At 43.2% G+C, this 24,424-nt stretch overlaps 1 protein-coding gene across 1 annotated transcript in view; it reads right to left on the bottom strand.

The window, feature by feature from the left end:
* NUP160 (nucleoporin 160) overlaps window positions 1-24,424 on the bottom strand; it is a 1,498,284-nt gene that overhangs the window by 1,190,713 nt on the left and 283,147 nt on the right. The window contains exon 9 of the mRNA XM_044082750.1: window positions 7,505-7,663. Within this exon, the coding sequence (XP_043938685.1) occupies window positions 7,505-7,663 (159 nt within the window). The remainder of the gene's footprint in view (window positions 1-7,504; window positions 7,664-24,424) is intronic.

Here is a 24,424-nt window from a genome sequence, read left to right as displayed (position 1 = left end):
ACCGACCAAAAAACCAAACAAAACACAAGTTTACACAAAAAACAACACAGGAGAGGACTAGGTCCTCTAATTTAAACGGGCCTAGCCCGCCAAAACAGAGGGATACCACACACACAAAAAAAAACACTACTCGCTTACACAGTACACTCACAATGAAAACTAGCTATTAAATAGCTTTTTTACAAGAAACGGACTGCTAAAGACTTATGAAAAGTTTTGAAAAGGGGTACTTAGCCACAGCCAAGCGAGACCACGTCCTAACTCTACGAGCGGCAAACGAGATCTGGGGCTAGGGCGACGTGCATCTTGGGATACCGGGTTAGCCCAGCCAATTAGAGACTTCGTGCTAGAGAAATAAGTCGGCCGAGTCGGGAACCCGTGAGTAAAGAATGTAGGAGAAATAGGACCACATAACATCTTGGTTATTTTGTTATGGCAGCTATTTAGTTTGTTAATGTAAGTTTTCCTGAGCTTGGCAAGGATGGGAGATGCATATACGAGAGTAAAGAGAAGGTGGGTTCTGGCAATGGAGACTTTGGATTTGCTTGCAAGGAAAGGTTTGCTCCTGTACAGGCTACCCATTTTTGTGGACTTTGATCTCCACATAAACCAAGCAGTTAAAGTTGATGTTTTGGTCCATTACTACTCACAGGAGTCTGGTGTGGGGGGACTATGGTAATGACGGTATTGTTTGATGAGGTGATTTTGAATAGAGGAGAGGGGTCTGAGGATCTTGTATGGTGAAACACGATGAGTTTTGTTTCACTGGGATTAAGTATAAACTGGGCATTGGTTAGGCCAGGTTTGTACTTTAGAGCAGGCTTGCTATGTTATTTGCCAGGGATGGTGGAATTTTGGGGCTGTACATATTAAGGTGGATTCATCTGCATAATGTATTAACATGGCTTAATTGGTGGCAGCATGCAGGTTATTAGTGAATAATGTGAAGAGAAGAGGGCCAAGAATGGATTCTTGTGGGACCCCCAAGGTAACTTGTATATTTGAAAGGCTACAGAATTTCTTATGTTACAGCAATGAAACAGAACAAAAAATACTGCTGTAAGGAAGCAGTTACACCTTCCCACCCCACCCCCATTTACCTGCATAGTTTCACCGTATGGTCACATCAGTATGAAAAATAGGCATCATTAAAAAAGTATCTTGCTATTTTTCTCCAAGATCCTGTAAGTCTTGAGAGTCCATAAAATGGATGTATTTTGAGCCAACACTCACTGCTGCAACATGGAGTGCACAAATAAGGAAATGATGCTTCCAGCAATCATACATGGGCACATGAAAAACCAACCAGACAGATGCGGAGCGGTTGAAGGAAATCTCTGATGATCACATGGCTATGGTAGAAATGTCTGCTGTGGATACACACAAAAAATAGTACTGGAGGGTAATCATTTATCTGGTAGAAGTTAGACTGTGCTGACTTACAAGCCAGTTAGCTTTCTGGAGACAAGACAGTGCAGTTGGTAATCCATATGGACAACGCCTGGTTAAACAAAATCTTTCTTAGTAGCAGTACACGAGACAAACAACTGGGTCTGTCTTCATATGCTCATAAACCATTCACAAGCAAAACTGCAGCTGGCTGCAGACAGTCAAGTACGTAGGATGAGCATAACTCAAGCTCTGTAGAACTCTTGGATTAGCCTTAGCACAAAAATTAGTTCACTGCTAACCAAAGCAGCCAACTTATGGACAGCAGCCTTTTCTGAATTACTACAATTTAAAATACCAAATGACACAAAACACACACACACAAAACACACACACACAAAACACACACACACAAAACACACACACAATAAGTAAAAGATGCCAAAAGTGATTTTATCAAATGCACTATCGATGTTCTTGTTTCACTGTTACAGTCATTACATTTCGGTTATCTGCTTGCAAGGAGCCCTCAGCCGGCCTGATTATCAAAGTCTTGGGTCCTGCGTCGGTTGCTGTCTCTTCTTCCATGACGTTAGGTAGTCAGGGGTATAAAGCATGCAGCAGACGCCATTACATCAGTCTTTCTTGCCGTGCGGTGCCCGAAGCAGAAGCAGTTCGTAAGTGCCGGTCAGCAGACTCGTGAAATTTTCATTTTAGAGTTTCAGAACCTAAATCTTCAAAAAAGCTACCCTGTTGGGGATCCTTTTTCTTGCTCTAAACAGATGTCAGTAAAAGTTAACAATTGTATTACCTGTGGAAAGCAAATATCTCAAAGATTTTCATTCGTTCTGCATTCCTTACTTAGGCCCAGACCACTACATCCCTCGCTGTCGTTTTGTGCCTTAGTCAATCCCCGAACTATTCGTCATTGGTTCATTTTTGCAAACTATTTCGGTACTCGGTTTAATTATCCAGAAATGGCTTCAGTAAGCCATCCGACTACTGACATTCTGAAAAAACGCAAAGATAAAAATAGAGACAGACCGCATAGGTCCAAAGCTGCCGACAACGCTTCCGTTAAGCTAGTCGCTAGTTCGCCGGTATTCAGTGATATGCTTTCGCAGCTACTGATACCCACTACTTCAGATTCGCAAGCCTTTGAGACCCATTCGGAGTCCGGTATGCCACGAGATGCTTCTTCGACTATGGAACCTGCGGATGTCTCTACCTTGGATGGGTCCGGAGCCACTGTGCAGGCACCGGCTTCTGAGGGTGTAATTCAGGCCTACTGACTTGCATATCAAACCAACATCATCTTCTTCTTCAAGGCCTAAAACTCGATCCATGCCTAGAAAACCGACACCCAGACCGCATGGTCAGGCCCCTATGCCTAAAAAACAAATAAGAATGGCTGAAGACCTTATTACTCTAATCAGGGGAAGCCACCCTTCTCCCTCTAAGAGACCTAGAACTGACTTTCCTTCCGATTCTTCTGATCATGATTCTGAAATTGCTGTTTCTTCTGATGACCAGGATTTGCCCTCATCTACCTATGAGGATTCTGATGAGGAGGACTCCATCCCCTCTGCTTCTCCTCCAGAAGATTTCTCTTTTGGTGACGCTTTGCACACTCTTAGGGATCATTTCCGCTGGAAAATCCAGGATTACTCTGACTCCAAAAAGAGGCTTAGGGAATTCTTACTCCTACCTCAACAAAGGCCTTTAGCTATCCCTCCTGTACTGGACATTGTAGATGATGCCTTCTTGGAATCTAGCCTGGCCCCAGACACTTTACCTCCGGCTCCCAGGAAACCTGGCAGGTATTAGAGTACCTGACTCTCACAAGTTCCTCTAAGAATCCAACTGCGGACCCAGAGACCATTTCACAGGGACTCAAAGGCATTAAGGCTACTACTGCCAAAAACCCTACCCCCTCTGACAGAGATTCTAGGGCCCTGGACAGATGGGGTAAAAAGGTATACACTGCTACTTTGGCCATTAGGGCCTTAAACTGCCAGTTTCATGTGTTAAAATATCAGCAGCATATTATTGGTTTACTTAAACAGAAAATTATGTTGATTCCTGACTGTACTGAGAATAAAGAATTACAGGATTTAATGTATTCTGCTGAAAAAGTTGGTAAACATACTTTGCAATGTGGTTTTGACTCCTCAGAGGCATCTTGCAGGGCTGCTGTCACTGGGGTCTGTTTTTAGAAGGCATGCTTGACTTAAGGAGCAAACTTTAACAGGTCATGTTAAAGCTAAATTACTGGATGCACCCTTAAACCAAGACCTTCTGTTTGGCAACAAAGTAGAAGACGTACTTAAAAAGATGGAGGAAAAAGCTAAATCTATGCAAACTGTTAAAGATTCCCCGCAAGTACAGCCTCCCAGATTTAGTAGGCATTTGGCCTTCTAAGAATTGGTCCTTTCCTGCCTCTTCCAGGCCTTCTCAGTCCAAACCCTGGAACAGCAGACCACCTAGGCTACAGTCTCAAGGTACTCACAGGCCTAAGCAGTGGGGGGCTCCCACTTCCAAAGCTGGAAGTAGTAAGACACCCCCCATGGTAAAATGTCACAATGACTTAACCTTAAACCTTCCAAGCCCTGCTCAACTGACTGCTCCTTTAGGGGGATAAAGATCGCTTGCATGCAAAAAACTGGGAGCTCATTACCCAAGACAAATGGGTTTTAAATATAGTTTCCCCAAGGATACAGATTACACTTCCACACCTTACCAACCCCAAACGGTTGGCCATACCTACCCCCAAATCAGTGGGCAGAGGCTCAACAGCAGGTTCTCTCTCTTCTAAGTGTCCCAGCAGAGGAATGGGGACAACATTTTTACTCAAGACTTTTCCTGGTACCCAAAAAAGACAACTCCTGGCGTCCTTATCCTGGACCTGTCTATTCTAAAGTAATTTCAAAATTCAAAATAACTTCATCAGCTGCTTCCCATGCTAGGCAAAAATGCCTGGCTGGCAACAATGGACTTAAAGGAAGCTTACCTGCACATCCCAATAAGGAAATCTTGCAGAAAATACCTATGCTTCAGAGCAGGCTACATGCACTATCAGTTCTCTGCACTGCCTTTTGGCTTATCTACTGCACCCAGGGTATTCACAAAGTGCCTAGCTCCAGTCATTGCATTCTGCAGGCAAAGAAATATTCAAATATACCCATACCTGGACGATTGTCTAATTCAGGCAGTAAGCCAGGACATACTATTAAATCATCTGGCATTTGTAAAGAAACTGCTAACCTCACTGAGGTACACCATAAACGAAAAGAAATCTCACCTAGTACTCTGCCAGCAAATTGTATTCCTGGGAGCAAGCTTGAACACAACTTCCCAGATGGCCTACCTCACATGCCAGAGAAACAAGTTTATTTGACAGCCTACTTCAAACTACTGGACACAAAGACCCAGCTATCTGCAAGGAAAATACTGCAAGCCCTGAGGTTCATGGCCTCTTGCATCCTGCTAATTCCATATGCAAGACTGCATATGAGGAAACTACAACAGTATCTAAAAAGACTATGGTGTCAACATTCTCAGGACCTGGAATCAATGATTCCTATCATTCCTTGTATAAAAACAGAGTTCCTTTGGTGGGCAAAGGCCTGCTACCACAACAAGGGACTGCCATTCACTCTACCCCCTGCTGCCCAAACCCTAACAGACACATCAGACTATGCATAGGGGGCTCACTTAGCAGGGCATTCAGGGCAAATGGAAGCAGACTCAAATGCACCTGCATTTCAATCAAAAAGAAATGTTAGCTGTACAGAATTCTCCGACAGCCTTCAAGGACCAGATTCTTCCAGGACAATTACTGGTAAAGACAGACAACACCAATGTTATGTGGTACATAAACAAGCAGGGGAGAACCCACTCATACCCTCTTTGCAGACTAGCCATGGCTCTATGGAACACAGCCTTGAGCTACCAAGTGCACCTACAAGCTCCATTTCTACCAGGCAAGCTAAATTCACTGGCAGACAACCTAAGCAGAAATCTCATAGACCCACACGAGTGGAAACTTGAACCAAATATATTCAACATTTTGAGAAACAAATGGGGGAGCCAGAGATAGAACTGTTTGCCTCCCCTCAGAACTACCAATTGGACAAATTCTGTACAAGGACTCCCCACAGACAAGCTTGGAAAGTGGATGCCCTGTCCTTCACCTGGGAAAGCCTCTCAGTTTATGACTTTCCCCCTCTGCCTCTCCTCTTGAAAGTTCTACTAAAGATCAAACAGGACAAACCAAAGACAATACTCATTGTACCAGACTGGCCATGTCAACACTGGTACCCCCTCTTGCGCAGTATGTCACTGCTGGAACCATGGCACCTGCCTCAGACCCCTTCCCTGCTGTCCCAGCAGGAGGGCCAGATTCTGCACCCCCAGCTTCAAACCCTGAACCTTGCAGCCTGGCTAATTACCTGAGCTCTCCAATACCATCCCTCAGTAAGCAAGTGCTGGATGTCATTCTGGATGCAAGGAGGCCTAGTACTAGAAAATACTATGCTGAAAACTGGAGAAGATGTTGTTCCTGGAGCCAAACTCAGGGGATGGGCACAACAGTGCCCAGCTAACCGCATATTCTTCAATACTTAACAGAGATGCTTCACAAGGGCCTTTCCTTCTCTTCTATTAAATTTCATGCCTCAGCCATTTCAGCACATTATAATACTGAGCCATCCCTCTTTGCTCACCTCGTGCTGAAGCAATTCCTCAGAGGGGCCAAAATTTTAAGACCACACAGGAGAGCCCCTACTCCAGCCTGGGACCTTCACTTTGTAATGGAAAAGCTCATGCTACTTTCTTTTGAGCCAGCTGCAACTGCAGAGTTGAAATTCCTTTCTTGGAAAACAGCCTTCCCTTTAGCCATCACTTCAGCAAGAAGAGTGTCTGAATTACAGGCCCTCATGGCAGTGGAGCCCTTTATCATCTTCCATGCAGACAGGGTGTCCCTCAGGACCAATTCTTCCTTTATGCCCCAAGTGGCATCCAGTGTGGCCCTTAATCAGTCCATTCATTTGGCAACCTTCTTTTCTAATCCACAGAACAAAGGAGAACGAATACTGCACACTTTGGACGTGCACAGACAACTTAGATTTTATTTGGACAAGACTAAGCCTCTCAGGAAAACTGAACAGCTGCTAGATGCCTCTGCTGCAGGGGCAGAGGGGAAGGCCATTTCAAAACAAACCATTTCTAAGAGGATAGGCCATTGCATTCATTTCTGCTATAAGCACCATGGAAAACCTACCCTTATACAGGGGATAAGATCACATTCCACCAGGGCTGCATCTACTTCAACAGCCTTTCTCAGAGGTGTTCCTATCAGGGACATCGTAGAAGCTGCTACCTGGAGTTCTGTTCATACCTTCATCAAGCATTACCACTTACCTATTTTTTTCTAAACCCAGAGCTGGTTTTGCCACTGCAGTCTTGCAGGGCCTAATAGCTGGTCCTAATGCTCTCTAATTGCCTCCTCCCTTCCTTAGCTTTGGGAATCTACCCAAATGTAATGACTGCAACAGTGAAACACGAAGAACATAGCACAGTTGTGTACACTTACCATAAATGTAGATGTTCAAGTGTATTCACTGTTGCAGTCCTGGTTACCCTCCCTCCAACCCTCTGACTTCTATTGGCTATACCTCTCTTTTTGTTTGCTGTATTTAAGCTTTCTGGTGTATTTGCTTTTTGTTGGAGGTGTAACCTTGTATATAAATTGCTTCCCATTATGGGACACCTGACATCTGGGGCAAGAAAAACTGATGTAATGGCATTGGCTGCATGCTTTATACCCCTGACTACCTGACGTCATGGAAGAAGAGAGAGCAACAGACGCAGGACCCGAGACTTTGATAATCAGGCCGGCTGAGGGCTACCTGCAAGAAGATAACCCAAATGTAATGACTGTAACAGTGAATACACTCGAACATCTACATTTATGGTAAGTGTACACAACTGTACTTTGTCTCATAGAGATGCACAAAAGAACAAATAATGGTCATAACATGGTTCTGCAAGTGAAGAAATGATATTATGCACCTTTTTCACAATCACATCTCACACACATTTCCTGCATTCATACCTGTCCTCGTTTTGTCGCATGCAAGTATATCCCAAGGTAAAGTCCAGTGGAAGGTGAGAAGGACAATCTTAGCTTGTGTCCTACTGCAACAGTGTTCCGCAGATCCTTGTTCACAGGCATGAATTCCAGCATGTCAACAGTCATCAAACAGATCTGATCCTGTTGTAAAGGAGGCACAAGAAAAAAAAATGAACATCAAACTTCAAAAATATACATGCATTTCATAAGTGTACGTTGTACATTACATTTCTGGTATGTAATAGTAAGCCGAGGCTTACTATCTTTCAATATATCTGAAAACAGAGTAGTACTGTTACTGGAAAGTATTGAGAGAGTTACTTTAGATCTGACAAGATAAACTGCAAACAACTGTTGATCTTTTACTACTCCCAATCTCCAGAGCCTCAGAAAAAAATTAATATAGAAAAAAAAAATACACAAGGTGGTGGCACATAATTCAAACATTCAGCTCAGAATGTTCAGTGCAGTTGCTCTAATTCTGCTGCCCAGTACAGCTGTGGAGAGTCATCTCTGCTGTATAAAAGTACTACTGCAGAATTATTGCTCCCTCAAGCTGCACTATAACTGAAATTTTGCAAAAGACATAAACCAACAAAAATGTGTTCCCCAAACTATATTCCCACCTAAATGCAAAATCCAAAACATTTAACTTACTAGTAAATCTGACACTAAAATTATCTGTCTGTGTTGCACTGCCTGAAATGGATGCAATGTCTGCACGTCTGACACTAAACATGCCACACATTTTTTAGACTACGCTTGATATGCAGAATTTACTTTGTATTCTGTGGTGGCCATGCATCTTCCTTAAAATGCCATTAACTGAACCTTCCAGATTGTTCAGCAATGAACAGGACTGCCACCTTATACATTCCTTCAATGCTCCAAGTTTGGCACGGTAATGATGTGCAGAAATGTATACCTCTGGCCTTACATTGTTGTCTAATTACACTATATTTCTTCTAGATGAAGCAGTCCATATGCCGTAAAGTGCAGAAAAAATTACTAAACCACATCAGACTTATTACAGCCTACAAGAGAGAGAAAACAACAGCTAAGTAGAGCAGAATTTGTATCACAAGAGATGAACAGTGCAACAAAAACAAGCTAGTGATATTAAATCACTAGTAACGAAGCAAGTGGTCATATTAAATGTGTACCAAGTTGATGACTTAAGCACAGGCTTATTTATTTCATTACACACTAAAATTTTATTTAAAATTAAGGAAATGAGAATGTTACTTAAAATCTCTAAGTAACATTAAATGTTTCCATAAAATGTTTTCACAACTCTGGCATTTTCTTGAATTCTACTTAAACAATGTAACTCACCCAAACCTCAAAGGACTCCCAGACCCAGTTCTCAAACTCCTCATGCACACAAACACAACTCTCACCACAACACATAAAACATCATCTCATAGTATCACATCTATCAAACTCGCCACACAACTCAGTATTTTGGTCACAAGAGACTCCAATGCATGTCACGCTGATGTGCCTCTCACAAGGCTGGATAAGGAGAAAGTTACAGTCAGCTGCCTGCCAGGGGCAAGGATTCGCTAGATAACAAGAGCACTCGGGTCACTAAACCCAAAGTACTAGTATGAATCAGTCACAGTACATGTGGGCATAACATGACCTGAGATGTACCTCCCGGACTACATAAAGACACACATGACTCAAGAGGAGTGGTTTCTGCCCCAGAAATTGTAGTTTATTGGCCGTTTGGGCAGTTTTTCCATCTCTTTCAAATTTCTGGTTTAAAAGCTCGCGTTTGCGCTTTTCCCGCCTTTCCGGTAACTTGTCTAGTCCAGATACAGATTTGCTGTATCCAGGACTGTATGTAAGCTTCTGAGCCCCCAAGCCTTTCTGTATTTGAAGGACACCTTCTAGCTTATCAGTGGGAGTGGTAAGCACTGGGTAGCCTATCTACCACAAGAGAAGGTGTGGTTTCTGGTCCAGAAATTGCAGTTTATTGGCCATTTGGGTGGTTTCTCCATCTCTCTCAACTTTCTGGTTTAAAAGCTCGCGTTTGAACGTGTTCCCCACGTTTTCTGTAACTAGTCAAGTCCAGATACAGACTTGCTGTATCCAGGACTGTTTTGTAAGCATCTGAGCGGTGCCAAAGTCTGCTCTTCAATGTTTCCCTTAGATCTACTAGTTCTCTCCTCTTCTGCACTTTTACTGGCTTTAGTCTAGCACTTTACCAGACTTCTTGTAGCAATTATTGAAGCACACAAAAATGAAACCAGCACTAAACATTCTACAAGGAAACAGATCCAGTACTTCTTATTAATGCCCACTCCCTCAGGCATGTCTAAAGGTCAGTTCTCTGTGCTTTCTCCTATTAACCTGGTAAACTTGGGCATCCTGAGGGACTGTAGCAACTGCCTCACATACACAGACAACACTCTCCTCTTACTTCCCAACACTCAGACTTGTGAGAGATGTACTTACATATCCAACTAGAAAGCTACGCTCTCTCCAGCCAAACAGGAATAGCTGGTCAAGAGGAGAAAGTCAAACTTGCACCATACCATATGGAACACACAGCTCTCGAGAACACACACCAGCACTGCCTTCAGATAAAAACACAAACCACACACCCACTTTCACGGAGGCTCTGAAAAATCTAACCAAACAGCAGAGACCTCCAAAGCAGAAATGCACTCTACCACCACAACACAACACTAATCACAAGACATATAACTCTCCAAAACTTGTGCCACTCAACCAAAGCCCCCAAAGCAAAACAGCATGCCCAACACACTAGTCATAGGTGACTTAATAGTGAGGCACACTGATGTCCCACTCACTAGCTTGAATAAGGAGAAAGTAACAGTCAGCTGCCTTTCAGGTGCCAGGACCAACCATATAACACAAGCACTCAGGTCCCTCAACAACAGGTACAAATATGACACAGTCATTGTACATCGGGTTTGAATGACCTGAGACGTACCTCCCAGGACTACATGAAGAGAGACATGGAGGAGCTCTAGGATTACATAGCCCAGGCGGGTATGACCCTAGCCCTGAGCAGCATCCTACCAACACCCAGAATAATACTACAGTACAAGCAGAAAATGACTGATTTCAACAATTGGCTAAGTTTCTGCTGTCATTCTACAGGGATCCAGTATCTGTCTGCCTGGGATGACATAACTGACCGACCTCGATGCTTTGCCAGAGATGGCCTGCATCTGTCACCCCTGGGCTTCTGGATACTGGCCAAGGCTCTTTTTACCACTATAGTGCCTTTTCTAGGCGGTGTTCCAAAGACTAAATTAGCACCGTGACAGCTACAAAAAAAGCAATCTGAGGGTCATGCTGCTCAATGCTAGAAGTCTAAATCTCAAAATGCACTCACTCGAAGCACTCCTTAAAATGGACAGCATCGACATTTGTGCTGTAACAGAGACCTGGTTCAAGGCAGCAGAAAGCACCCCTACACTACCAGGCTATAACTCTTTCCACACCTTTCGGGCCCAGAACTTGGACCGAAGCTCCAAAGGATGTGGTGTTTCCATATTCATAAAGGATGTGCACACCTCCAGACTGGTAGCCCAACATAACGCAGCAGAGATGCTTCAGGTACAACTAACACTGGGTAAGACAGTGATTCAGTTCGAAGCCTGCTATAGGTCCCCAACCATGTCCCAAGACACACACTCCACATTCTTAAGTACCCTGGAGAATATTAGTGTCCAACTTAACACTCTCCCACTAGGCGACCAACTACCCCTCCATTAACTGGGAAAACTACTCATGTAGCAATACACTTGCCCATTTCCTGGAGTTCATTAATTCCAATGCCCTGGATCAGCTTGTTCTTATCCCTACTACAGGTAGCAATATCCTTGACCTGGTCATTGCTAACATGGGTGACCGTTGCTCTACAAAAATAGTCAGCTCCTCCCTGGTTAGAGCAGACCACAAACTAATCACCTTGGAAATCCAAATCACCCCCCCCCCCCCCCCCACAAAGGTAACCACCATGAAAAACTTCTCCAAAGTTAACTTTGGGCTCCTAAAAACAGAGGTGACCAACTTCACAGCACCCATGCAAATGGAGAATAGAACCAAGATACTCTCCTCCAAAAAATGAAGCTAATCTGGTGAATCCCTGCCATAAACAAACTCTACAACAGGAGGAGAAAACTGATGCAGAATAAGGTGAAGTCCCAAGACTGGAAAAACTCCCTTATCAGCTCAACAAAAAGTTGAGATCCCTCATCAAATCCGCTAAAGTTAGCTATGAAAACAGAATTGCAGCAGATGGTAAAGACAACCAGAAGACCTTCTATAATTATGTAAAGAATCTCCACGGCAATACCCAGATTTGCTCTGAGCTACTGCACAATGGTACCTTCTATACCCAGCCAACAGATATTGCCAATATACTGGGACAACAGATTCAGTGCCAACTTTAACCCCCCCCCGAAAAGGACCAATCACCATACCAGTCGATTGCCAGGCACCCAGTATTACTGCTGCACAGGTTAAAACAGCACTGCCCAAGGCCAATAATACAGCTTCTATGGGACATGACAATGTCCCTGGCAGTGGTCTACATGAACTTCAGAGTAAACTGGCACCACACCTGTGTGCCTTGTTCAATCACAGCCTCACCTCAGGCTTTGTCTCTACCAAATGGCGCACTGCTACAGTCATCCCTCTCCACAAAGGAGGAGCGACTACAGACCCTGGGAACTATCGTTCCATTAGCCTGACAAGTCTGATATGCAAACCTATGGAACGCATCATCATGGACCTAATAAACAAGGATATAGGGAATCTCCAAACTCTGGATCCCAAAACAGTTTGGTTTTGTGACGGGTAGATCATGCCTGCTCAACTTGGTTGACTTCTTTGAGTCAGTCACCAGAGCTGTGGATGAAGGCAAGGTGGTTCATACAGCCCACCTTGATCTGGCCAAGGCCTTTGATACCATTCCCCACTCAGGAATCATAGAAAAACTCACCAAGCTAGACATCATCCCCTATAACACTAGGTGGGTTGCAAACTGGCTCACAGATAAAACCCACAGTGTGGAAGTAGCTGGCTCCAAGTCAGACTAACGACTAATCACGAGTGGAGTCCCACAGGGTTTGGTCCTGGGTCCTCTCCTGTTTGCTCTGAAGTCCAGGCCAACACGAAGGAACTCTGGCTGACAAAGTTCGCAGAGGATTACAAGTTGGGAGCTATTATTAACTCCCCAAACCATGCTGGTATCCTACAGAATGGCCTCACTGAGACCAACTACTGGTGTCACAGCCATGGTCTTAAGCTCAATGCCAAAAAATGTGTCATCATCCCCTTTGGGAAAAACCTGGTTCCCATGAGTTATCACATTGATGGTAGTCCACTGAACACAGAAGGTGTTATAAGACATCTGGGAACACAGGGTGACAGCAACCTCTTTTTTGATCACCACATACCACTGTGGTCAGAAAGCCTTTCTATGTGGCACATATCATTACTAAGGGTTGTGCATCCAGGAAGAAAGAGGTCGTGGTCTCCCTCTACTCTTCCCTCATTAGGCCAGTCATCGAGTACAATGCCCCATTTCGCACATGTACCTCACTACACACCTGTAATAACTAGAGAGGCCACAAAAGTACCTCACAAAGAGGATCCTAGGCCTTAAACACTTTGTCCTATATGGACAGACTCCAAAAACTCAACTATTCTCCATCTCATTTCGCCTACTTAGAGGCGATCTCTACTTGACTTACAAAGCCATGTCCGACTCACCTCTGTTAGAAATGCTACAGCTAAAGAAATCCCAGTCCCTTCGCACCACACACTCCAGAGACCTCAAACTCATTACCACAACTAACAGAACATGCTCGAGGGACAGGCTCACAACCCAGGGACTGCCCATGCTATGGGATAGACTTCCCATACATGTCAAGCATAGCACCTCATTGACTCTCTTCAAGAGAAATCTTGAGTGGCTGGGAAATAGAAATATAACTCCGGGAATAACTCCAGTGGCTCTACTCGACAGAAACACTGGGAACAAAGGTCGGGTGGCACGATGCCAAGGTAATCTTATGGCTAGGCTTGTAAAGGCCCCCGAGCCATTAGCCTAGTATACACCTATGAACCTATGTCTCAGAATGGGTCAAAGGTGGGCAGCAGCATGCTACTGTCTCCAAGGATGATGCCACAATACTAACTGAAAATGATGGACTTCAACACTTGGCTTAGCTACTGGGTCCAATATCTGTCAGCCAGGGAGAACATGACTGACAGACCACACTGCCCTGCCATGGATGGTCTTCACCTGCAGCCACTAGGCTTTCGGATACTGGCCAAAACATTATCCACCCCTATAGTGTCTTTTTTAGGCACTACCAAACAGACAAGCCCTCCCACACAGCAAAATAGTACAATTGTGTAAGACCTTACCACAACAGTACATGTCCTGATGATCACTGTTGCAGTACTCCTAACATGTGGGCAATTCCCACAACTGTGAAAAGAGAAGGGTGGCAGGCTTAAGAAGAAGTAGAAACAAAAGTCCAGGAAGCCAGAGAGAATACTTCTAAAAAACACTGGCCTGGACTTGGAGAAGGCACTTGGCTTGCAGTGTTTTATGAAGGTGTGAACAGATGACCAGGTAGCTTGCTTCTAAAATGGACCTGGTATCCACCCCTTTGTAAAAGAAACCTGATAAAGCCATTACTCAAGTGGTTTGTGCTTTTGGCCATGTGGGTAAAGTTTTTTTCATGGTAAGAGTAGCAAAAGGAAATGGCCTTTGAGAACCAGGAAGCAATAGTTTGTTTGGAAAGTGGATGTCCTATCTTGGGGGGAAAAGAGAGACAAAACAGCTGATCTGTTTTTTTGATAGTTTTATTTTGTTCAGATAAACTTCAACTGTCTGCGAATGTCTAAACACAGCATAATATCCCCCCCCCCCCATTTTGAGGGTTGGGGAAAAAGGTAGGCAGATTGCTTTGTTGAGGATTAGCTTACTAACATCATTTGGCATGAAAGATGGATTTGTCCTGAGGCTTACCATATCGTACTGGAAGATGAGGACGTGTGGAATAGCAATGACAACATAGTGCTCTGAGACTCTGTGAGCTGAAGTCAAGGCCAGGAGAAGCACTGTTTTCCCAAGGGCAGAATTTTAGGGCAGCCAAAGGAGCTGGTTCAAAATAGAGTAAAGTGAGTTTTTTCAAGACAAAATTAAGATCCCCTGGTGCGACGATAAGTTTTCATGAGGTTTAAGGTGTACAACACCCCTCAGAAAAAGCTTACCTTCTGCACTGGACATGACTGGGACTCCAAAGGTAGACAAGCATTAATACCAGCAAGTGAGTTCTAAAGGAAGAGTAGGCCAACACCAAATGTAATAAGTCACACATGTATCCAAGTACTATGGGGGCTGTATTTTCCGTTTAGACACCAGATCCTGGCTTCTTGTAGGCCTCAAAGCCTTCAAAAAGATGCGTCTTCCAGGGATTAGAATTTTATCACCCAGAGGGTTAGACTGAGTGAGGTCAGATTGGGATGGAGGAGCTGCCCTTTCTGCCAAGTGATAAGATCTGGTTTTGGAAGGACTCTAGTAATCTCCCTTTGATTGTAGAAACATGAGCAGGAGCCAGTGTTGTCTTGGCCAGAAAGGTGCAGAAACAGGTGTTTTGGAGATTCCTTCTGGAATTTGAGGAGGAGCCTTGGAAGCAGAAGCAGACAGGGGAATGCATAAAGAAACTTCCCCATCCATAGGAAGGAAAAAGGTGTCCATCCCCCAGACTAAAGTTGATGAAATCCTTGTGGATGAAAGTGGGAGCAGGTGATGCTCAAAGAAGGCAAAGAAGTCTATCCTGGGAGTCCCTCATCCAAGTGTTACAGATTTGAAAACCTCTCTGTGTTCAAGAACCATTCTTGATGGTCCTCCATGTCCCTGCTTAGAACGTCTGCCAATACATTCCATTAATCAGGAATACGCATCTTTTTAAAAGTGTAAGATTCAACTGAGAGGCTAGGTGCCAGACTTCCTGTGCCAGCCTGCACAAGGGATAGGATCTTGTTCCTCCCTGCTTGTTTATGTACCACATCACAGTGGTGTCGTCAGTGCTAACCAGCAGACTGTTTGGTTTCCAAAGATGTAAGAATGTCTACTGAGTTTGTAGAAGTGCCCTCATTTCCTTTAAGTTGATGTGTTCTTTGAGTACATGGGCAGGCCACTCCCCTTACACTCTGTGGTCTCCTGTCCAAGCCCTTCCATGCCCTGTCTGAAGCATCTGTAAACTGGACTTGGTTGTACAGGGCTGGAATGAATGAAGACCAGGGTTGAGCATAACCTGGTTGCTCCACCAAAGGAGTTCCTTTTTGATGCAAGGAAGAAGAGGAATGTAGGCAACAAGAAGGTCAGAGTGCTGGGACTACACTAACTTCAGATACTATTATATTTTCTTCATTTGTAGTTTGGTGACAAGACAAGTTAGTGGCAGTCATGAGTCCCACGAGCTTGAGAGCTTGTCTGGCAAGTAATGATCTTCTCTGCAAAGCATTAAGAATTTGTTGGCAAGGGAGGTAGCCATCCTCTGAGGAACATAGGCATGCATGACAGATGTGTCCAGGTTGCATGCCAGAAAAGGTCAGCTGTTGGGTGGGAATGGGCTGGGATTTTTTGTAACGGATTGTGAACCAAAGGACAGTCAAAAGTAGTACAGTGTAATGAAGGTACTTTAGAAGAGTGTTCCAGAATAAATCTTAGAGTAGGTCATCCAGATTAGGGAAGAAAACCACTACTGAGGCCAGACATTTTGTGAAATACCTTGGAGCTGAAGAAAGCCCAAAGGGCAAAGCAGTAAACTGAAATGTGCTGACCTAGCAAAGAATCTGAGAAATTTTCTGCAGGAAGGGCAGATGTGAATATGAAGATAAGCATTCTTTAGGTCCAAGGATAACAGAAAAGCTTGAGGAAATTGGAAGGGTAGAAGAATTTGTAAAGACAACATTATGAAAGAGAGAATTCACAGAAAGGCATTTAAGCTGGGAAAGGTCCAGGATAGGCCTCCACTGACCCTCTTTCCTTAGAAAAAGAAAGATCCTGGAGAAAAATAACTTTCCTATGTAGAATGTGGGGACCCCTTCTATGGTTCCCTGGGCCATTAGGTCTTGCATGGTAGGGTCCAGTAGGTACATCTGGTTGGAGGAGGTGGGTTACTCGCACAGGATTTGCGCTGCTTTTCCAGGACATATGATAACTGTCCTTTACAATGCTCAAGACTCATTTGCCTGAGGTTACCACTTCCCAGAAATGAAGACAAAGTCTTTTTGAGAGAAGAGTGGAAGGGCAATGTTGGGGGGGGGGGGGCGTGGAATACAGTCACAGGGGTCTACTACCAAACTGAAGACTCACAGAAGGAGTACCCCTTGGAGTTTTTTTCCCTTGGATTCCTAAGAAATTTTCCTTTGCCTATGAGGTGGTTCTAGGAGACCTCTTGGCAAAGGAGGCAGATTTTGGTAGATAACTTCCACAGAACCTGAGAAGTGCATAAAGCAGAATCTGACAGCAATCTTTCATTATCTTGCCCTTTTTCTTGAAGAGACTGGTAGTTTGTGAACAAAAAAGCAGGTTGTTATCCATGGGAAAACTAGAGCATTAAACTTGAAATTTTCTGTGATAGGTTGGCCTTGTAACCAGGCATACCACCTAATTCCTAAGCCAGCGTCCTGGAAGAGGTGGGTCCAGTATCACAGCTGCATTTTATAGTGTGTCTGGCTATTAGAGAGGCATGGGTCGCTACAGACAGCATATGCTGTTTCTACTCTGGTGTCTGGGGTGCTGTGATGGTCTTGCTTAAGGACTGTAGCACAAACAGTAAGTGTTTGGCCATTTGAGTTTGGAAGTTTACAGCTCTGAAAGCTAAAGTGAAGAAAGTATACACTTTCTTATCCCACCTGTCCATTGCTTGAATCTCCCTGTCATTGGGGAGAACATTAGTGCCAGGGAGCAACTTGAAAGCTTTGTCAGAGGTCAGGGATATTGCAGCTGGGACTGTCACAAGGTTTCTGTAGAGGTACTTTAGTTCATTAGGACCTTTGCAGTGCCTGTTTGTCCTTTTTAGAGCAGGAGGCTGTGAATCAGGTGTTAAACGATTGGCTTGAAATGCATCCAGATAAGCATCTGGCACGGAGGGAAATGGAGGAGGAGCAGGAGTGCCCATATTTAACACACCGTAGTTTCTCTCTTGCACCTTTGACACTCATTTAGATTGCCAGTCAAAAGGCATCATCATGCTTTGTGAGATAAGTTGTGGATCTTTGGACGATTCCGCTGTTTGCAAGGCCTCAGGACCCATATCGCCCTCTGGTGGGGTCATGGTAGAGGGCTCATTAGAAGACCAATCGCACCAGGGGTTCAACCACCTCACTCAGTATGTCCAATTCTAGAGAGGATCCTCTTTCAATCATCCCAAGTCTTTTAAGTTTTTTCTTAGGCAGGAGGCAGACATCCTGGCCTTCAGACATGGCAGAATGGGCCAAGCATTTCAGACGCTGGGTCTCGAGGAAGGTATTAATTGTAGATAGCTTAGATTGCATGGTTTTACGAAAAAACAAAAAATGATTGACAGATGGATTAGGATTTATAGTTCAGTTTGGAGCCTAGACAAAACAGGCACTAGGTGTGCAAATCTTTGTATGGAATTTGTCTACCGCACTGCCACTTAGCCCTCCTAGCTGACATCTAATAATAAGCAAGCAGTCAAAAGTATAGAAAGGAAGGATCCCCAATGCGGCACTTATCTGATCCAAGAAGCAAATCTATGGAACTGAGTAACCAACTGACCACAATCCAGCGGGAGCAAAGACCTGGGTTTGGGCTGGCGGCAAGACAGTGAGGATCTTGTATGTACATCCAAGTATATACTCCAACACTGGTTAGCGGAGGTCATCATCCAGACATACATCCTACGAACGTAAAGCTTTGGTAACCCCAGCCAGGTATCAGTTAAGAATACTGCAACCATGACTCAATAAGGACATCTGTCCTGAGACCCCTACTGTTTGGCATAAACTTCTCAGAGGTCCAAGCAAATACAAAGGGCCTGTGGCTGACCAAGTCTGCAGATGACTAAGTTGGGTAGTGTCATTGACTCCCCAGTTAATGTTAACATACTGCAAGAGGGTCTCACAGCTACAAATAACTGGTGCCAAAGTCATGGCCTTAAGTTAAATGCAAAAAAATGTATTAACGTACCATTCGGCAAAACACGGCCCCTACTGTTAACCACATCAATGGCAACTCACTAAGCACACAACCTGTGGTGAGAGACCTAGGTACTCAGGTTGACAACAGTCTCACATTTGACCATCACGTGGCAGCGGTGGTCAGAAAAGCCTTTTACGTGGTTCATCTCATAAGTAACGGGATGGCGTCCAGAAAAAAAGAGGTTATTACCTCTCGGTACTCCTCCCTTACTAGACCCATAACTGAGTATAATGCCCTGTTTGGTATGTACTTCTCAAACCACCTGCACCAAATGGAAAGGCCACAGAAATACCTCACAAAGAGAATCCATGGTCTCCAACACCTACCCTATGCGGACAGGCTTAAATCACTATCACTCTACTCAGTATAATACAGATTGCGCAGAGGTGACCAGCGTCTCGCATACAAGGCAATATTGGACCCTGCTCTACTAGAGATGCTCCATATCCGTAAGTCTAACTCCTTGCGCATTACCCACTCGATAGGCCTAAATCTAATATGCAACATCAAGAAAACCTGCTGGAGAGACAGGTTTGTCGCCCAGAGGCTGCCCTGTTTCTGGAATATACTTCCCATACATGTCAAACAGAGTACCTCACTGACCCTCTTCAAAACGCAACCTTGATGAGTGGATGGGAAACCATAATTTGTCCCAGGGGTTCCATCTTTGTCCCTCAATGACAGGGGCGACAGGTGCTGACTGAGGTTTCATTTTTGGGGATAAACTCTTGGCTAGGCTTGTAAGGGCCCCAGAGCAATTAGCCCAGTAACCTTCTATGATCTACTCAGGATAAGCTAACAGTATTACAGCTCAATGCTACACTACCTGGAAGCACAACTCACCCTGGAGAATGCTGACATCTGTGCAGTTACTAAGAGATGGTTCGAAGCCATGGAAAGCACTCCAGTAGTGCAAGGCTATAATGCCTTTCACACATACCAACCCACCCACTGCACATGAAAAGACAAAAGGTGGAGGTTTATCCATCTACATAAAGGATAAACACACTACAAGCCTGGCCAAACAACATGAAATGCTTGAGCTACTCCACGTCCAGTTAACTATAAGAAAAATGCCATACTGTATCTTTACTAGCTACAGATCCCCCACCATGAACCAAGAAAACAATGCCTCATACCTGAATCTGCTAGGATTACTTACCATTCAACCCAATATCATACTCGTGGAGAATTTCAACTACTCCTCCATTAACTGGGAAGCATACAAGACCACTTACATGCAGGCTCAAAGATTTCTAGACTGTCAATGCAAATGACCTGGAGCAGCTAGTCTGCACTACTACTAGAGGGTACAAATATCCAAGACCTGGTACTCACAAATATGGTAAAGCACTGCACTCCCCCAAGTGTAATATCCTCATTGATTAGATCCGATCACTATATATAAAATTAGAACCCTCACCTAACTCCACAATCTTTAATAACTTTTACAAGGCAAACTACATTCAACCAAGTGATGGCATAACTAATTTCAAAGAACCCACAAAGCCAGAAAACACAGAAGTCGATGTGAGGGAATACACAAAAGCCCTGCATGACCATACAAAATGCCACCTAGGACACACTGGAATAACAAGCCATCCTGGTGGACTCCTGGGATAAATAATTTGTACACCAAAACAAAGAAAATCTTGTCTAGAAGACAGAATGTGCACAACAGAGCAAAAACTTCGGACTTTCAGAATGGCTGCACAATGAGTAAAAGCTAAACTCTAGCTCTCCCAGTGTGAAAAAAAGAAACTCAGACAAGGCCAGTAGACTTTTGTGTTTATGGTTAAATTTCAGTGACTGGCTAGTAACTGCACTGCCTGGATGCCAGGAAAAAAGTAATACAGAGCAAATGGAAAAATCAACTACAAAAAGTGAGGAAGAAACTGACTAGGGAAAGTTCTGTAGCTGTTCAGCAGAAAGCAATGCAACCTCCAGACACTACTTACAGTAACCTACAGGAGGATGCAAGACAACTGAACACAGACCTGGTTAAAATACACAAAATACTGAAGTATATCAACACAAACAACAAAAGGCTGGAAACAATGGATGAAGCTTTAAACATATTCCGATGAGATGAAAAAGCTGCAAGAATCAGAGGCTGAAATGAAAAAAAGGCTGTCTGAATATAGACTGCTCAGGAAGAGATGTTTAAAAAAAAAATAATAGAATTACAGGACAGAGCACATAGGGAAAACTTGAGATTTTCACCTATTACCAGAGAAGCTGGCAGGAACAGACTGCATTTATTTTATGAAAGCACAAATTTGCAACTGGATGGTATTCCAGAGCAGTCGTTAGTTGAAAAGGCACATTGTATGTATTCTCCAAACCTGGCTATGAGAAAGCAACCTAGACCTTTAATAGTAAAGATGCAATCCTACTAGCAAAAACAGTTGATTCTGACAAACTGTGCTAGAAGGATAAAATACTATAAGTGGGGAGATAGCAGTGTGTTTGTGGAGAATGACTGCACACTGTACACCAGGCAGAAGAGAAGTAAAATTCATTCCACAATTCAGGGAATGTAGAGACACAGCTGTGAGATTCAAACTGCTGTACCCAGCTGTCTTCAAGGTATTCTTCCCTGGAGGGACAAAATAATTTTTGATGAAGTACATGCTAAAGAGGAAATACAAAAGTTTATCCAACAAAAACTGAGCTGTGAAATAGGAGATTCAGCTTCTTGTTCTTCTGGCAATAAAGAACACAGAAAGACTGCACCTGTGAAACCCTTTCCACTGTTTCAACGGAAAATGTTTAGAGAAGGAAGGGAGGAGGAGAGAGGACTAGAAGAATTGAGGGCATGTTGCAAATGAAGCAGAGACAGGATCCGGGAGATGAAGATGAACAGTAATAAAATCAGTAATTTTATGTGGAATTACAATGCAATAATTATATTTGGGAAATACGACAGAACAAGAAAATCTGAAAACATTGGACTTTTTCAGAATTTGTTGGACTTGTGAATAACTCCAAAGTATATGCCCTACTTCATGTTATTAAAGTATGGAAAAATGCTTTTGGTATGAGAAAAGAGGAGAAAGTTAACTAAGTAAATAAAACATTTTTTTCTTAATAGTACTATTTTTGTGGTGATGACGCAAAAGCAAAATAAAGTAGGAAGAAACACAAATACAGTAAAAGCAGATACAATTTTTTTTTTTGAGTGAGCAAATGAGATGGGCCCAGGAGTTACAGGACAGAAATAAGTGCAAATGCAGGCCTTCAAATCAGAAAGTTGAGAGAGATGGAAGACTGCCCAAACGGCCAATAACTACAAATTCTGGGCCAGAACCACTCCTTCTGTGGTAGACAGGTTACCTAATGCTTACCACTCCCACTGATAAGCTAGAAGGCTTCCCTCCAACACAGAAAGACTTGGGGGCTCAGAAGCTTACAAGCAGTCCTGGATATAGCAAATCTGTATCTGGAACACTAATTACAGGAAAGGTAGGAAACAGGCTTACAATTTTTTTTTTCAGAAAAGTAGCAAAAACAGTAGTAAAAACAATTCACATGCAGTGCAAGCTGGCGCACTTGAGTATGTAGTAATATTAGTCCACACACAGTTTGAAAAAATGTAATTAAATTAAAAAGGACTAAAAGCAAGTGCAGAAAGGGTTTATTAGGTAGAATGAGGTAAAGAGATAGGACTGGGGGAGTGTCCTAGATCAAATCTACAGTGGGGCGGGCACTGCAAAAGCCACCAAATTTAAACTACAACCAAGAACAGGGAGGGGGGGGTGGGGAAGCCAGTTTCAACCGAGATGTAAGGAATCACAGTGCAAATTATAAAACCAAAAAAATATATACCGATCTCTGTATATTTGCAGAACAGTAAGACAACAGATATCCAAGCAACAATTTAGCTCTATAATACAGAACAATACAGAAAAATATACTCAGTTCTATATATTTGCAGATAGTCTTGTAAGGCTGTCTCAGTCAGCACACAGGTTCCAATTTAAATGCAGGCTGTTATTAACAGGTCAAATTAAGGGAACATTGAGTTAACCAACACACAAGCTATAAAAAACAGTTATATCAGCTGAAGACAAGGCAGAAAATGAGGGGGTGGGGAAGAGTTTCAACAGAGATGTGAGGAATCACAGTGCAAATTATAAAACCAAAATGTTCCACTGTATTTGGCATTTGTCAGATCTATCACTGATTACAATGCCCCCTATGGTATGAATCTAACGAGACATATCCAACTGTAATGTCCAAACAGGTTCTTCACTAAAAGAATTAAGGGTGCTAGTAACATGTTCTAAGCAGACCACCACAAGGCCCTATCCCTGTACTCTGTCTCCTACATGCTCTAGAGGGGAGATCTATGCCAGGCATTATCAGACTACACTCTGATGGACCTCCTGCAGATTTGCAAAACAAACCGCACTAGAATTACCCATTCTAAAGGCTTAAACCTTGCCTGTCATATAAACAGGACCTGCTGGAAAGATAGATAAGTATCGCAGACACTACCCTTTCTCTGGAACAGGTTCCCCATTCACGTGAAGTAGAGTTCTTCCCCAATACAATTCAAGTGTAACTTGGACAACTGGATGGGGGAACAGGAAAATACATCATTCATTTGACAGCTATGACTCTAATGGACAAAGGCAATATGTAAAATGGTTCATCTCCCAGGCCCCTGCTTGTAAATGTTTCACCTCCCAACCCTGCTCATCTTATCAAGGGTACCAGAACTTGTTAGAGATTTGGGATACATGGCTAAGCTTTAAAAGGCCCTACGAACCTATGACTGAAAACAAATTGATAACATCCACTGTGACAAACAGTAGGGTCAGGCATAAATTTAATACATCTAATATTCTCCAGCAAATTTCAAGAATCAGAAACTAAGTTTTGACAGATAAAATATTTAACACGCAAGTCAATATAAATGGATAGAGCACCCATTGTAGAACTTTGCTGCAATAATCCATCTCAGAGTGGGGTCTAATATTACATTTTTATGACTCCTGGGGATGCTAAAAAAAAAAACACCTAGGATCACAGGGCTTTAGACAGCCACAAAAATCAAACCCCTCACAGTTGCTACAACCCTGCAACACCACAGCATATTATACAAGCAACAGTCAATTTTCTATAAGTGATGTTAACCTCATTTTTGGATACCCTGGAATACGTAAACTTCATCTGAAAGTAAAACCATCATCTTTGCCAAATAATCCAAAGAATCCATAATAAACCACTCATCATCATTTATCTGGCTTTATAATGTGTACATTTTTATTGTGGATCAGGCTATCCAGGGCCAACCGCTCTTCTCTGGTTAAATAGTCTATATGCATCGCTCTGTAAGAAAAATTTTTCTAAATTGTTCACAGAATTTCTCAAAACACTACTACCATCAGGTGCTGGGGGGAATGAAAGTACTTTTCCTTTTAACAGCTAGGTCCCTTGGCTCTTCGCTTGGTGCCACAAATAACAACTTTACATTTAAATACCTAGTGAATGATTTAATTAAATGCGGCTTCGACCCTAGTTCAATCTAAAATTGGGCACAAAAGTAAAACCTTTTATTAACAAAGACTGTACTCCTTCATCCAAATTAAAGAAGCTTAAATTGACCAGTTTAATATTACCTGAGAACATGTTCCTCACTTCGAACTTCCATGCGA

The sequence above is a fragment of the Protopterus annectens genome, chromosome 9.part0 (assembly GCF_019279795.1).
Source record: "Protopterus annectens isolate FY-2018-M chromosome 9.part0, PAN1.0, whole genome shotgun sequence".
Lineage (NCBI taxonomy): Eukaryota > Metazoa > Chordata > Ceratodontiformes > Protopteridae > Protopterus > Protopterus annectens.
Note: the sequence above shows the minus strand (reverse complement) of the source record. Positions and strands in the feature narration are given on the sequence as shown.